Source organism: Triticum urartu, chromosome 5, assembly GCF_003073215.2.
Source record: "Triticum urartu cultivar G1812 chromosome 5, Tu2.1, whole genome shotgun sequence".
Taxonomy (NCBI): domain Eukaryota; kingdom Viridiplantae; phylum Streptophyta; class Magnoliopsida; order Poales; family Poaceae; genus Triticum; species Triticum urartu.
Window position 1 is genome coordinate 637459680 of NC_053026.1, and position 17498 is coordinate 637477177.

Below are 17498 nucleotides of genomic sequence, written 5' to 3' on the forward strand. Positions count from 1 at the left end.
CATCTACAAGATGACATAGAGATTTGTAAAGCACACGTGGATCTGAAAGGTTTAGACTCATTGACTAATAAACCTCTCTCACAAGCAAGATATGAACAAACCCCATGGGTGTTGGATTCATTGCAATCACATAGTGATGTGAACTAGATTATTGACTCTAGTGCAAGTGGGAGACTGTTGGAAATATGCCCTAGAGGCAATAATAAAATGGTTATTATTGTATTTCCTTGTTCATGATAATTGTCTATTGTTCATGCTATAATTGTATTAACCGGAAACCGTAATAGATGTGTGAATACATAGACCACAACATGTCCCTAGTAAGCCTCTAGTTGTCTAGCTCGTTGATCAATAGATGGTCATGATTTCTTGACCATGGACATTGGATGTCATTGATAACAAGATCACATCATTAGGAGAAAGATGTGATGGACAAGACCCAATCCTAAGCCTAGCACAAGATCGTATAGTTCGTCTGCTAAAGCTTTTCTAATGTCAAGTATCATTTCCTTAGACCATGAGATTGTGCAACTCCCGGATACCGTAGGAATGCTTTGGGTGTACCAAACGCCACAACGTAACTGGGTGGCTATAAAGGTGCACTACGGGTATCTCCGAAAGTGTCTGTTGGGTTGGCACGAATCGAGACTAGGATTTGTCACTCTGTGTAGATGGAGAGGTATCTCTGGGCCCACTCGGTAGGACATCAAAATAATGTGCACAATGTGACCAAGGAGTTGATCACGGGATGATGTGTTATGGAACGAGTAAAGAGACTTGTCGGTAACGATATTGAACAAGGTATCGGGATACCGACGATCGAATCTCGGGCAAGTACTATACCGGTAGACAAAGGGAATTGTATACGGGATTGACTGAATCCTTGACATCGTGGTTCATCCGATGAGATCATCGTGGAACATGTGGGAGCCAACATGGGTATCCAGATCCCGCTGTTGGTTATTGACCAGAGAGATGTCTCGGTCATGTCTGCATTATTCCCGAGCCCGTAGGGTCTACACACTTAAGGTTCGATGACACTAGGGTTATAGGGAAAGTATGTACGTGGTTACCGAATGTTTCTCGGAGTCCTGGATGAGATCCCGGACGTCACGAGGAGTTCCGAAATGGTCCAGAGGTGAAGATTGATATATTGGACGAAGGGTTTTGGAGTCCGGAAGTGTTCCGGAGGTACCGGGTGATGACCAGCATGACCGATAGGTGTTTCGGGAGCCCCGGCAAGTGTTGGGGCTTCATGGGCCAAGGGTAGGGGGCAAACCAGCCCACTAAGGGGCTGTGCGCCCCCCTCACCTATTCCCACGTGACCAGGGGGTTTGGGGCGCCCCATCTAGGGTTCCCACCTCCTGGCTTGGGGGCCAAGTCACCCAAGGGGGAGATCCCATCTGCCCTGGCCGCCGCCCCTAGGGGAAACCCTAGGGCGCCTCCTCTTTCCCTTGCCCCTAAATATAGTGGAGGTTTTGGGGCTGCAGAACACATGAGTCTCTCTCTCCCAAGGCGCAGCCCTACCTCTCTCCCTCCTCGTCTCTCGTAGTGCTTGGCGAAGCCCTGCAGGAGTACCACGCTCCTCCACCACCACCACACCGTCGTGCTGCTGCTGGACGGAGTCTTCCCCAACCTCTCCATCTCTCCTTGCTGGATCAAGGCGTGGGAGACGTCACCGGGCTGTACGTGTGTTGAACGTGGAGGCGCCGTTGTTCGGCGCTTAGATCGGAATCGACCGCGATCTGAATCGCTGCGTGTACGACTCCACCAACCTCCTTCTTGAAACGCTTCCGCTTAGCGATCTTCAAGGGTATGAAGATGCACTCCCTCTTCTCGATGCTAGTATCTCCTAGATTGATCTTTGTGACACGTAGGATTTTTTTTGAATTATTGCTACGATCCCGGCAGGGTGCCGGAACGGGTCTAGATTGGTTTTTGGTGGCTACGGAGGCTTCTGGCGGCGGAACTCCCGATCTATTATGCTCACGGATGTTTTTAGGGTATATGGAGATATATAGGTGGAAGAGTACGCCAGGGGGCCCACGAGGGGATCATGAGGGTGGAGGGCGCGCCCCTTGCCTTGTGGCCTCCTCGTAGAGCCCCCGACATGCACTCCAAGTCTTCTGGGCTTCTTTCCTTCCAAAAATGAGTTTCGTGAAGTTTCAGGTCAATTGGACTCCGTTTGATTTTCCTTTTCTTCGAAACCTAAAACAGGGTAAAAACAAAAACTGGCACTGGAATCTAGGTTAATAGGTTAGTCCCAAAAAATGATATAAAAGTGTATAATAAAGCCCATAAACATTCAAAATAGCAGATAATATAGCATGTAGCAATAAAAAACTATAGATACGTTGGAGACGTATCAGCTAGCGCGGTTACAGACATATTTCTTTAGGACTCCCTTGAACCTCTCAAAGGGGAACATATTGTGTAGAAATACGGGCCCCAGAATGACAATCTCATCGACTAGATGAACTAGGACGTGCGTCATGATATTGAAGAAGGATGGTGGGAACACCAGCTCGAAACTGACAAGACATTGCGCCACGTCACTCCTTAGCCTTGGTATGATTTCTGGATCGATCACCTTCTGAGAGATTGCATTGAGGAATGCACATATATTCACAATGGCTAATCGGGCGTTTTCCGGTAGAAGCCCCTCAATGCAACCGGAAGCAGTTGCGTCATAATCACGTGGCAGTCATGAGACTTTAGGTTCTGGAAATTTTTCTCTGGCATATTTATTATTCCCTTTATATTTGACGAGAAGCCAGTCGGGACCTTCATACTAAGCAGGCATTCACAGAAGATTTCCTTCTCTTCTTTGGTAAGAGCGTAGCTGGCAGGACCTTCATACTGCTTTGGAGGCATGCCTTCTTTTTCGTGCAAATGTTGCAGGTCCTCCTGTGCCTCAGGTGTATCTTTTGTCTTCCCATACATGCCCAGGAAGCCTAGTAGGTTCACGCAAAGGTTCTTCGTCACATGCATCATGTCGATTGAAGAGCGGACCTCTAGGACTTTCCAGTAGGGTAGGTCCCAAAATATAGGTTTATTCTTCCACATGGGTGTGCGTCCCTCAGCGTCATTCGGAACAGCTAATCCGCCGGGAGCCTTTCCAAAGATTACATGTAAATCATTGACCATAGCAAGTACGTGATCACCGGTACGCATGGCGGGCTTCTTCCGGTGATCTGCCTCGCCTTTGAAATGCTTTCCTTTCTTTCGACATTGATGGTTGGTCGGAAGAAATCGACGATGGCCCAGGTACACATTCTTCCTGCATTTGTCTAGGTATATACTTTCGGTGTCAGCTAAACAGTGCGTGCATGCATGGTGCCCCTTGTTTGTCTGTCCTAAAAGGTTACTAAGCGCGGGTCAATCGTTGATGGTTACAAAAAGCAACGCGTTTAGGTTAAATTCCTCCTGTTTGTGCTCATCCCACACACGTACAACGTTTCCATTCCACAGCTGTAAAAGTTCTTCAACTAATGGCCTTAGGTACACATCAATGTCGTTGCCGAGTTGCTTAGGGCCTTGGATGAGAATTGGCATCATAATGAACTTCCGCTTCATGCACATCCAAGGAGGAAGATTATACATACACAGAGTGATTGCTACTCTGCTCCCCCAAAGGATTAATGCCATCTGCACTTAAACCAAACCATACGTTCCTTGGGTCACCTGCAAAATCATCCCAGTACTTTCTCTCGATTTTTCTCCACTGCGACCCGTGAGCGGGTGCTCTCAACTTCCCGTCTTTCTTACGGCCCTCTCTGTGCCATCACATCAACTTGGCATGCTCTTCGTTTATGAACAGACGTTTCAACTGTGGTATTATAGGAGCATACCACATCACCTTCGCAAGAACCGTCTTCCTGGGGGGCTCGCCGTCAACATCACCAGGGTCATCTCGTCTGATCTTATACCGCAATGCACCGCATATCGGGCATGCGTTCAAATCCGCGTATGCACTGCGGTATAGGATGCAGTCATTAGGGCTTGCATGTATCTTCTGCACCTCCAATCACAGAGGGCATACGACCTTCTTTGCTGCATACGTACTGTCGGGCAATTCATTATCTTTGGAAGCTTCTTCTTCAATATTTTCAATAGTTACTCAGCATTCTCTGCCTTCCAATGCAGCAATTCCAGTACGGTACCGAGCTTTGTGTTACCATCTTCGCAATTGGGGTACAACCCTTTTTTTGTGATCCTCTAACATGTGATCGAACTTCAGCTTCTCCTTTTGACTTTCGCACGTGTCCTTGCATCGACAATGACCCGGCGGAGATCATCATCATCGGGCACATCGTCTGGTTCCTCTTGATCTTCAGCAGCTTGCCCCGTTGCAGCATCACGGTATTCAGGGGGCACATAGTTGTCATCGTCCTCTTCTTCTTCGCAGTCTTCCATCATAACCACTGTTTTGGTTGGTTCTCTTTTGATCTTGGGCGATCGTTTAAAATGTATTCCCATTTATCTCGTATCCTTTGTAAGTCAGTATAGTCGAAGATGGTCCCCTGGACAACGAGTACAGCTCACCACAAACAGTGTTGTCACCTCTGAGACGTGTTTCCAACCAACTGCTGAAAGTCCTGATGTGTTCACATGTAATCCAGTCGTCACACTGCTCCGGGTGTTTGGAGCGCAGACTCTTCTTGTGTTCATCGACACACGGGGTCACCAAGGTAGAGTTCTGTAGGACTGTGTAGTGTGCTTGAGACCAAGAATGCCCGTCCCTGCATATTATTGAGTCTCCTCCAAGCGTGCCTTTTCCAATCATTCTCCCCTCATACCGCGATTTAGGGAGACCTATCTTCTTAAGGCCAGGAATGAAGTCAACACAAAAACCAATGACATCCTCTGTTTGATGGCCCATGGAGATGCTTCCTTCTGGCCTAGTGATGTCTACTACACAACCTTCTTCTTGTAGACGTTGTTGGGCCTGCAAGTGCAGAGGTTTGTAGGACAGTAGCAAATTTCCCTCAGGTGGATGACCTAAGGTTTATCAATTCGTAGGAGGCGTAGGATGAAGATGGTCTCTCTCAAGCAACCCTGCAACCAAATAACAAAGAGTCTCTTGTGTCCCCAACACACCCAATACAATGGTAAATTATATAGGTGCACTAGTTCGGCGAAGAGATGGTGATACAAGTGGGTATATGGATAGTAGATAATAGTTTTTGTAATCTGAAGATATAAAATCAGCAAGGTAGCAAGTGATAAAAGTGAGCGTAAACAGTATTGCAATGATAGGAAATAGGGCCGAGGGTTCATACTTTCGCTAGTGTAAGTTCCCTCAACAATAATATCATAATTGGATCACATAACTATCCCTCAACATGCAACAAAGAGTCACTCCAAAGTCACTAATAGCGGAGAACGAACGAAGAGATTATGGTAGGGTACGAAACCACCTCAAAGTTATTCTTTCCGATCAATCCGTTGGGCTATTCCTATAAGTGTCACAAACAACCCTAGAGTTCGTACTAGAATAACACCTTAAGACACAAATCAACCAAAACCCTAATGTCACCAAGATACTCCAATGTCACCTAAAGTATCCGTGGGTATGATCATACGATATGCATCACACGATCTCAGATTCATATATTAAACCAACACAAAGGACCTCAAAGAGTGCCCCAAAGTTTCTACCGGAGAATCACGACGAAAACGTGTGCCAACCCCTATGCATAGGTTCATGGGCGGAACCCGCAAGTTGATCACCAAAACATACATCAAGTGAATCACGTGGCATCCCATTGTCACCACAGATACGCACGGCAAGACATATATCAAGTGTTCTCAAATCTTTAAAGACTCAATCCGATAATATTACTTCAAGGGGAAAACTCAATCCATTACAAGAGAGTAGAGGGGAGGAGAAACATAAGATCCAACTATAATAGCAAAGCTCGTGATACATCAAGATCGTGCCAAATCAAGAACACGAGAGAGAGAGAGAGAGAGATCAAACACATAGCTACTGGTACATACCCTCAGCCCCGAGGGAGAACTACTCCCTCCTCATCATGGAGAGCACCGGGATGATGAAGATGGCCACCGGAGAAGGATTGCCCCCTCCGACAGGGTGCCGGAATGGGTCTAGATTGGTTTTCGGTGGCTACGGAGGCTTCTGGCGGCGGAACTCCCGATCTATTATGCTCACAGATGTTTTTAGGGTATATGGAGATATATAGGCGGAAGAAGTACGTCAGGGGGGCCACGAGGGGCTCACGAGGGTGGAGGGCGCGCCTAGGGGGGTTAGTGCGCCCCCCTGCCTCGTGGCCTCCTTGTAGAGCCCCCGACGTGCACTCCAAGTCTTCTGGGCTTCTTTCCTTCCATAAATGAGTTCCGTGAAGTTTCAGGTCAATTGGACTCTGTTTGATTTTCCTTTTCTTCGAAACCCTAAAACAGGGTAAAAACAGAAACTGGCACTGGGCTCTAGGTTAATAGGTTAGTCCCAAAAAATGATATAGAAGTGTATAATAAAGCCCATAAACATTCAAAACAGTAGATAATATAGCATGGAGCAATCAAAAATTATAGATACGTTGGAGATGCATCACCTAGCGCGGTTACAGACATATTTCTTTAGGACTCCCTTGAACCTCTCAAAGGGGAACATGTTGTGTAGAAATATGGGACCCAGAATGACAATCTCGTCGACTAGATGAACTAGGACGTGCGTCATGATATTGAAGAAGGATGGTGGGAACACCAGCTTGAAACTGACAAGACATTGCGCCACGTCACTCCTTAGCCTTGATATGATTTTTGGATCGATCACCTTCTGAGAGATTGCATTGAGGAATGCACATAGCTTCACAATGGCTAATCGGATGTTTTTCGGTAGAAGCCCCCTCAATGCAACCGGAAGCAGTTGCGTCATAATCACGTGGCAGTCATGAGACTTTAGGTTCTAGAACTTTTTCTCTGGCATATTTATTATTCTCTTTATATTCGACGAGAAGCCAGTCGGGACCTTCATACTAAGCAGGCATTCAAAGAAGATTTCCTTCTCTTCTTTGGAAAGAGCGTAGCTGGCAGGACCTTCATACTGCTTTGGAGGCATGTCGTCTTTTTCGTGCAAACGTTGCAGGTCCTCCCGTGCCTCAAGTGTATCTTTTGTCTTCCCATACACGCCTAAGAAGCCTAGCAGGTTCACGCAATGGTTCTTCGTCACATGCATCATGTCGATTGAAGAGCGGACCTCTAGGACTTTCCAGTAGGGTACGTCCCAAAATATAGATTTCTTCTTCCACATGGGTGTGCGTCCCTCGGCGTTATTCGGAACAGCTAGTCCGCCGGGACCCTTTCCAAAGATTACATATAAATCATTGACCATAGCAAGTACGTGATCACCGGTACGCATGGCGGGCTTCTTTCGGTGATCTACCTCGCCTTTGAAATGCTTGCCTTTCTTTCGACATTGATGGTTGGTCGGAAGAAATCGACAATGGCCCAGGTACACATTCTTCCTGCATTTGTCTAGGTATATACTTTCGGTGTCAGCTAAACAGTGCGTGCATGTGTGGTATCCCTTGTTTGTCTATCCTGAAAGGTTACTGAGAGCGGACCAATCGTTGATGGTTACAAACAGCAACGCGTGCAGGTTAAATTCCTCCTGTTTGTGCTCATCCCACACACGTACAACGTTTCCATTCCACAGCTGTAAAAGTTCTTCAACTAATGGCCTTAGGTACACATCAATGTCGTTGCCGAGTTGCTTAGGGCCTTGGATGAGAATTGGCATCATAATGAACTTCCACTTCATGCACATCCAAGGAGGAAGGTTATACATACACAGAGTGATTGCTGCTCTGCTCCCCGAAAGGATTAAATGCCATCCGCGCTTAAACCAAACCATACGTTCCTTGGGTCACCTGCAAAATCATCCCAGTACTTTCTCTCGATTTTTCTCCACTGCGACCCGTCAGCGGGTGCTCTCAACTTCCCGTCTTTCTTACGGCCCTCTCTGTGCCATCGCATCAACTTGGCATGCTCTTCGTTTATGAACAGACGTTTCAACTATGGTATTATAGGAGCATACCACATCACCTTCGCAGGAACCGTCTTCCTGGGGGGCTTGCCGTCAACATCACCAGGGTCATCTCGTCTGATCTTATACCGCAATGCACCGCATATCGGGCATGCGTTCAAATCCGCGTACGCACTGCGGTATAGGATGCAGTCATTAGGGCTTGCATGTATCTTCTGCACCTCCAATCACAGAGGGCATACGACCTTCTTTGCTGCATACGTACTGTCGGGCAATTCGTTATCTTTGGAAGCTTCTTCTTCAATATTTTCAATAGTTTCTCAAATCCTTTGTCAGGCACAGCATTTTCTGCCTTCCAATGCAACAATTCCAGTACGGTACCGAGCTTTGTGTTACCATCTTCGCAATTGGGGTACAACCCTTTTTTTGTGATCCTCTAAGATACGATCGAACTTTAGCTTCTCCTTTTGACTTTCGCATCGTGTCCTTGCATCGACAATGACCCGGCGGAGATCATCATCATCGGGCACATCGTCTGGTTCCTCTTGATCTTTAGCAGCTTCCCCCGTTGCAGCATCACGGTATTCAGGGGGCACATAGTTGTCATCGTCCTCTTCTTCTTCGCTGTCTTTCATCATAACCCCTATTTCTCCGTGCTTCGTCCAAACATTATAGTGTGGCATGAAACCCTTATAAAGCAGGTGGGTGTGAAGGATTTTCCGGTCAGAGTAAGACTTCGTATTCCCACATATAGGGCATGGACAACACATAAAACCATTCTGCTTGTTTGCCTCAGCCACTTCAAGAAAATTATGCAGGCCCTTAATGTACTCGGAGGTGTGTCTGTCACCGTACATCCAGTGTCAGTTCATCTGCGTGCATTATATATAATTATGTGTGTCAAAAGTAAGAAAATTAGACAAGTATCTATCTAAAGTAAGAATTATTTTTCTTTCAGAAAAAAGATAAGAACAAGAGGCTCACCATGGTGGTGTCGGCGATGAGATCAATGCGGGCGATCGACCGCGGTGAAGATGTGGACGGGACGTGACGAACCGCTAAATCTATACAAATCTCGAGGAAAATAAAGCTTGGAGGTCGAGTTTCGAGAGGAGAAAACTTAACTAGCGTGGCTCGGGCATTTCATCAAACACCTCATGTGCATAGGAGGTGAGATAGAGCACCCAAATGCCCTCCCCTCGCCGGCCAAAAAAATAGACCAGTGTGGACTGCTCTGCTCGCCGGCGAGGGGGTATATATAGGCAACTCATTTGTCCCGATTCGTGGCTGAAACCAGGACTAAAGGCCGCCCTTCTGTCCCGATTCTAGGCACGAACCGGGACCAATGGCTGTGGGCCAGGAGCGAGGCCCATTGGTCCCGGTTCGTGCCTAGAACTGGGACAAATGGGTCCACATAAACCGGGACAAATGCCTCCCGAGGCCCGGCCGGGCCCCTGCGCGCATGAACCAGGACGTATGCCCCCATGGGTCCTGGTTCTTTACTGAACCGGGACTAATGGGCTTGGCAGGCTCCAACCAAAGCCCTGTTTTCTACTAGTGCTCGCCACAAGACGAGAAACCATAACCTCACCGCCCCAAAGAGATGGCAGGAATCTACGCCAGAGCTCCGTCGATTACATCCAGACGGACGAACTCGAGGAGCATCAAAGCACGGAAGAGACTAAACATGTGGTGTTTGTGGCGAGGGGAGCAGTGGAGGACGACTTTGGGATGTATCCAGTGGGATCGAGACATTGTCGATGAGATCGGATCATGGTGAGAGGGCTTGAGCCGCCATAGTTGGGCCAGACGAATCCAGATAATGAACCAGGGGCGGGGTGTGAGGGGACGTGGCAGTGACAAAGCAAATGCAGTAGTGAGTAGGGGAACACTGCGGCGAGGGCGTGCGGTTGGAGGGGTATGGGTCAGGCTTAGAATGAAGATGATAGAGACACGAGAAATCTCACGTGCATATAGGCCCAGTCCTACATGGCGGTGGACAAAGTTCCTTGTTTCTTCAATTTTTTGAGAATTCATTTCTTCAAATTAGGGGAATGGGCCATCCACATAATATAGGAGCAGGGAGCCCATTGAAAAGGATTTTTGGTCTGAAAAATAAGCCCACAGGAACGCACACATATGAGCCGATACGGAGCCGCCCCCGTGTAGTTGACCTAACCCCACTCCAGTCCATCCCGTCAAAAGAAGAAACCCCACTCCACCCTCCCTCCTCCCGAATTCGACCAGGCCCCAAAACACCCTTTTCTCCGTTACTCCTCCGCCTCCCTCCAATGTCGTCCCCGCCGCCCACATCTGGTAGGGAGCAGATCGCCGACATCAAGGCGCCGCGTCCGCACGCCGCGGACACCACCGGCGCAGCGGGAGACATCGGAGCTGTCGAGGCAAACCAAGCAGTGTCCGTCGGTGAGGCCAAGGCGACGCCGTCGCCGGCGACCATCTGCCCCGCCTGCACGGAGTCCTGGAGCAGCGACGGCCCTCATCGCATGTGGTGAGCGAGCGAGGGCATCCACTCCCACGGCCTAGTGCAATTTCGCTGCTGCTTCTTTTTTCCGGCGGTGATGTTGCGTCTCTGTTGGGGCCTAGGGTTTCTTGGTTTTTCTGCGGGGGACATGGTCCTAGTACCATCACGCTGGCTTCCTTTTGGATTGGGGCTTATCAGCATAGTATCGTATTTGTTTTGCACTGGCTAATTAGATACAGAAGAAGATTAGATATGGCATGAGATCTGATTTTGCCAGGTCCATACACCACTGCTAATCTGATATTGAAGAGAATTGCATTCCCTTTGTATAGTCCACTGCAGTGGCGGAGCTAGCCAAGATCTTCTGGGGGGCGAATCACAAAATACAGATATTTGGGAGGGCCAAATACTATATTTTCTCCAATCTCAGGACCTCAAAAACTTTCCCTTCACAATTTTAACCAAGATTGGGGGCGAGGGGCATGACCCCTGCAAGCACCAGCCGTAGCTCCGCCAGTGGTCCACTGCGTGCAATGCTATTCTCGTGCGATTCTTTCTCTTCTATGCTTGAAAAAAAATTAGTGGGCTATAGCGCCACAATAGCCTTCTACATGAGTTTTCGCTACAATGACGTAATTTCTACGGCTATTGCAGCCACAAGCGCAAAAGGGCTGATAACCTCCTCTAAAATCCACAGCAGTCGGAGGAGCTTAGCGCTGCCATTTGAAATTTTGCTTGTCAAATCGCCAGAAAAGAAGCTGTGCCGTTTTCCATCAAACGGCAGCTCGAGTCAAGACCTAATCAGTAAACCAGCGTGAACGCCGTGCCCCTTGCCAGTTCTAATTCGGTGTCTTAGAGATGTCTGCTTAGCTGGAAGGTGCATCTTGGCATGAGGGCTCTAATCAGGACTCTGGCCCTTCACTGAACACCCGACCACAATAAATATTTATGAGCTTGTGGATCTATGTTTCATCTGAATATTCCTTGTTTATGGTCATATTTTTTTTCTAAATCCGTTAAATGGTTTAGCTTCCGCTATAGCATCGGATATTAGTTTCTATTATTCATGTTAAATAGATGCACTCACGCTACATACATATGCATGGCTTGTATTCTAACTATATGAGGCTAGTGATACTTTTGGAATACTAATCATCATCTATCTCTAAATGCAGTTGTATTCCTTGTGGGCATGTGTACGGCAGATCTTGTATGGAGACGTTGCTGGGTCGTTCTGGCCAGAATAGTGCCAAGGTACCGTGAGTGGGTCTGCATATACTCAGTGAACAGACTATATCAAAGATATATATCCGATATCTGAATGGAAATTCTCAACTTATCCATGACTGTTGATATTTCTAACCAGTGCCCTCAGTGTGGCAAACAATTTGAGGAGAAGCTTATAATCAACCTCTACGCACCAGAAAACATGTTGGAGGGTTGCTGCAGTCCTGAGGTTCTGTTTCTTTCATCCGCTGTACATCTATAGATGTGTCGAGTTTGTTTTTAAAGACATCCACTTTAGATGTAGGATGTTGGTTTATGTTGATCTATATATATGACGATATTTTTCTTACCTTTTATGAGATAACCGGACCTTTTGGTTCAATTCTATAAGTAATAATAGTATCTTTTCATATTCAACCCCCACTAATAGCGAAAAATTACATAGAATCAAGATACTGGGAACGGAAACAAATAATTCACTAGAATCAATAGCATCCATTTCGCCCTATTTCTTTCTCACAATTCGGGTCTTGCATGAGTACAATTTGGCAACAAAATGATACCCCATTCCAATTTAAACCTTTACATATTAAAGAAACACATATATTTGGTACTTTGAAAGTTAGTATTAATTTTAGAATTTGCTGGTTAATTCAATATATCTGACTTATTGAGCAATTTAATCTGGATATGTAGATAATCTATTTCAAAAAATAAATTGAAACATTACCTATGTACTTCTGAATATGAGTTGTTTGAAATTTACAGTTAATTATCCATGAGTAAATATCTAAAACATAATGAAAAATCATCAATTTGGACCATGTTCAGAAGTTGACCATTGATGGCCATTTAATTTTAACAATGGCCTATCAGTCAATTGCTCAGATTTTAATATTGCCTTAGCTTTAGTGTGGTAAGGTGGAGCGCTGCAAAATCTCTTAGAACCTTTTCACGTTAAGTGCTATCTTTTGTGGCTTTCCAATAGTAGAAACATTAGTTTTTTCCACCATCACCTTGGTTAGTCTCATTGCTGCTAAAATCCGACAAGAAAACAAAAAAAAATAGGTCAACACGAGACACCAAATTTTTATGTCCATAACCCTTCTGGGAAAAACAAGGATGCATGATGGTTATTGCAAAAGCAATCATTTTTGTTAAGCCTGGTGGAAAACTATTATATCTTTATTTGCCCATAGAGTTGTGGCACTTTTGTCCTATTATGCTGGCCTGAAATGACTTGTCGATCTATTCATCATTAACAGTTTGTTCTCTGTTGACTTTAGATTCACTAACAAAGTGAAGCACTTAGGTTCATCCTTTTCATTCTGGATGTCTTCTAAAACCATCCTTATGGATGATATTGCATTTGAACATGTTCACCCTTACTAGTTAGTACTCCCACTGTAAAGAAATATAAGAGCGTATAGATCACTACTTTAGTGATCTAAACACTCTTATATTTATTTACGGAGGGAGTGCATAGTAGTAATCATGTAGTAAATTACTTTATATTAGGTCCTACTGAATGGGTAACCAGACATCGGAAAAAATGTTATAAACATATAATCAACTGTAGCAGTATCCACCTTAAGGTTTTTATTACTATAACTAGTATCGTTGTTAGGGGGCTTCTTTAGTTTTAATGTTGATTACATCTCATAAATTCTTCTTTTGCTCAATTGACCTGAACTGCAGGAAATTAAAGCGTTTTACGAACATATATTTGTTGCAGTAAGGGCAACGTGTATTGAGATTCAACAATGGTTTAGAGAACGGGTTGCTCAGATGGAGAGAATAGTAAACAAAAAGTTGACAATGGCTAAGGCCAACGTGATGTTAATGAAGGAGCGATTGAAGAAGATGGCTGAACAAGAAAAGATGGTGCCAAAGGATATGATAGTGTTCATGGAGCAGAATTGCCCTCAGCTGATGATTTGTGTGTCGTGCGTGTTCTCGTCCATACCAGCACCTGGTATGGAAGGTAGGGATGAGATTGCCAATGTCGAAATTATGGTCAGAGAGGGGCCTTGTCACCATGCCGTGGAAGCTAGTGAACGGGGTGGCAGAGGCAATGAGTTAAATCATACTGTATCTGGTTCGGGCGAGGAGACCGATGGCTCATACAGAGAAAGTAGCTACTTTGGTGAATATAATGCGAACATCTCCAACAAAGAAGCAAATAGGATGCTGGTGAGTGCGAACATGGAGGCTTCAGCTGAAGGGGGGAAAGGCATTGATGCTAAGGCACCAGCACGGCCAACCTGCTCTATCTGCATGGAACCGTGGACCTCCATGGACGAGCATCACATCTGGTGAGGAATATGGTTTCCACTGTTGATTTTTTTGGGTATATGCTACTTAACTGACGTCTTATTCCATGATACTGTGCTGAAAGTGAGCCTCATATGCTAGCTCGCTGAAATAACTTCAGTTATGTCCTGCTTTGATTAATACCATCTCCATGTTGGGATTCGAATTTTATCATGACAATATATACATGCAGTAGCCACCACTTGGGATCATTACAACTACTCCTAGTGGATGCAGCTGATTTTTTAAGATCATGCACCAGCTTTAACAATCCATTGTTTCTGATCCTTTTTTTTTCTCACCGAGAGGAATAACGCTTGTGTTTTGAGTAATGTTAAGATTTAAGTTTATGATAGGTTAGGTATAGCGATTGAATTAGTAAGAATGTTTCCTTCTCGCCATCAACTAGACAATTGTTATAGGCATAGTTGCAATCCATTGTTGAATTATTCCAGATCATGAATTCATTATCCATTTGACATGATTGAGCTAGGTGATCACTGTGTATGCATATTAGGCGGGTTTGGGTTGAGGATGCTGAGGATGTGGCACCAAATGATCATATAGTGTAGGAGGGCAGTCTTTTCTGGACCTTTCATGGTGCTTACTTTCATTTGGTGACCAGATCAGAGGTTTTCCATTTTCCTTGTCTTGGGGTTACTAGATTTTATTCAGTATCCATAGACAGGGTTGTGTTCTCTAGATCATCTCCCATCTCCAACTTGCAGTTGTATTCCTTGCGGGCATGTCTACGGCTGGTCGTGCCTAATAAGGTGGCTCAGGGATCAGCTTTCAAGGAATGAGAATCTGAAGGTAACATGCCAGATTCTGAATGTACTTCATATTAACTTACATTCATGAATCAAATCATGGGAACCTGAGATTTCTCTACTTATGGATGCATATTTATCTTTCTAACCAGTGCCCTCAATGTGCGGAAAATTTTGAAGGCAATCTTATCAACCTCCATGCACCATTGTGTCAGGTTCTGATTCTTTTGTCCGTTGTACTTTCACTAGGTGTTGCATTGTGGACTATTGCTTTCTTTGTTTTCTCGTATAGTAGAAACAATAGTTGTCTGTCTCGCCAGTCCACATCAGCTTATATTGTCTCTAAATCATTAACGGCCGTCCCTCACACTCCATTGTTGGTTGTTCGTTTGCCTATACCCACATCACTTATATCCCAACGCGCATCTTAAAGAAATACCTGTACTTAGAATTGTAGGTGTGCTCAAGTTGTATGTTCAATGATAGTTTATAGTTGAGACATGCAAGTGTTCAGGTTATACTTTTAATACTTGGATATAGTAGGACGATTTTGCTTTTCAGCCATTTATGACACTGCCATTCCTTTTTGCCACCGCCTTTGCTTTTGGGCCGTTACCATCCTTCAAACCGGTTTACTGGCTCCACCTGTTAGCATTTTTTGGCAAAAAGGCAACCTTCTCTTTTCATTATTGGCCTTGTCCCTAATCTTGGAAGATGTAAGAAGTTTCAAGGGAATAATGAAATTTTGATAATTAGACCTAAGTATTGGCATAACCAGAATTCCAGGTGCGACTAGTGGCATTGACATAAAATTGCCGCACATTATTTTTTTTTCCAAATTTTGAGCACATTATTGTTAATACATAGTGATGGAGGCTATCATTGTTGGAACTTCTTATGTTATGTTTACATCCCCCATTCTAAAACGACTCAACCTACCAACGTCCTATAAACCACAGGATTTTCATCTGGTTGGTGATGAACATTAAAAATTCAAGTGCTACGCAGTTGTATAATTTGGTGTATATAGAAGAGGTTTTGTTTTGCTAGATGTGGATTATACATATCACAAGTTCTCATCTCAATTAACCTGCCGGTGCAGGAAGTGCATGAGTATTATGAAACTAAGTTGGCTGAGTTTGAGGCATCGAGGGAAGAATGTATGATATTTGCAAAATATCATTCTCAGTATGACCTGCTAAGTGCACAGGCGAAGTTTTGGGATGAGCTGCGTGCACTAATTAGCCCTGAAATTGCTGAGGTTGAAAGAGTGATGATGGAACACGTGGCAAAGGCTAACAGTAGCTTGGTGCTGATGAAGGAGCACATGAAGAAGATGGCTGAAGAAGACACGGTGACAACGGAGCATCTGATCGGATACATGGAACAGACTTGCCATTGCTCTTGCCTCTTTCCTACCCTACCCAATCTACCCATATGACCCTGCTGATCAAAGCTGATGGATGGTCTGCTTTGTACCACACATTATGTATTTGTACTTCATCATATGTACTGTGGTGTACCAGGACTCTGGTTTGACCTCATCATTTGTCAAGAACATGGCAGCTGGCGCTAGGGTCACCAAGTCTTCCTGTGTGGAGATGTGGTGTGAACACTAAGTATGTTTCAAACAGTCGAAAATATGTGGTACTTGCTTCTTTTAAGGTAAACCATTGGTCTGTTTATTACCTCGGTCTTCTACTTTTGAGTTGCTTCATTTTATTTATATATAAATTTCAGTCAAGCACACAACTATAATTGCATACCACTATGTCTAAAGTTGTGCCCCGTACTCAAATTGCAGCTAGCAACATGATGTTACTTGCATGTGCGGTGTGCTGGCTGAGGAAGGGAAAGCAATATATTTTCCCGACAAAGGGTAATATATTAAAATCAAGATGATACCAATTCCATGTCGTCATCACAACGATACAATATCTGGAGCTAGTTGAGACATTGAGGATGCACACATACAGAAAAAGAAAAATTAGAAAATAAAGAGAGTAGAGGTGACCAACGACACACAACAAGCAAACAAGCATCAACACCACCCATCACCCTTGACAACACATGAACTACGAAAGAATTCTCTGATGGCAACACTTTCAAGAAGGAAATGCAACAAGTCTAATTTGTTCTTGAGATTCAAAAGCTTAGGGCAACTCCAATAGGGAGTACCAAACAGATGACACCAAATGTCAGCAGACATCGGGCTGGGCGTCGACAATCCAGTGGTAGTCATCAAATTAGGATAGTGTGTTACGACTGACAGTGAGCCTGGTGGACTGAGAGGAAAAGGAGCCAAGTGCAACACATGAGTTGCGCGAAGATGTGGTCCAACTAGCATTGGGTAGGGAGGACGCCCGGACTCCCCCACACCTTCCCCCAATTTGGTGATCAGTCTGAACAAATTAGATGCCTGTGTGCATCCTAGCTGTGCAGAGGCCGGGTGTGTGCTCGTTGTGTTTATATTCACTTGATGCTTCATTCTGAGTCAATAAAATTCACCCTTTGTCAAAAAAAGAGATTTTTTTGGAAATGGAGGTATACCCCCGGCCTCTGCATCATGATGATGCATGCGGCCCTTTTATTAAAAATGCAAGAAGTATCATCATAAAGGTCTTACAGCTCGCAAACGGAGCAAAAACAAAGAAAGGCCTAAAAAAACAACCGATACGGTGATAATAAGGACAAGCTC

At 45.0% G+C, this 17498-nt stretch overlaps 1 protein-coding gene across 1 annotated transcript; it reads left to right on the forward strand.

The window, feature by feature from the left end:
* Positions 1 to 10192: 10192 nt before the first annotated feature.
* LOC125506412 lies at positions 10193 to 16485 on the forward strand. Its single transcript, XM_048671229.1, has 7 exons — positions 10193 to 10517; positions 11666 to 11744; positions 11857 to 11946; positions 13416 to 14032; positions 14759 to 14843; positions 14953 to 15015; positions 15903 to 16485. Exons 1-7 carry the CDS (start codon positions 10300 to 10302, stop codon positions 16239 to 16241), a joined length of 1491 nt encoding a protein of 496 aa, XP_048527186.1. The 5' UTR covers positions 10193 to 10299; the 3' UTR covers positions 16242 to 16485.
* Positions 16486 to 17498: the final 1013 nt, after the last annotated feature.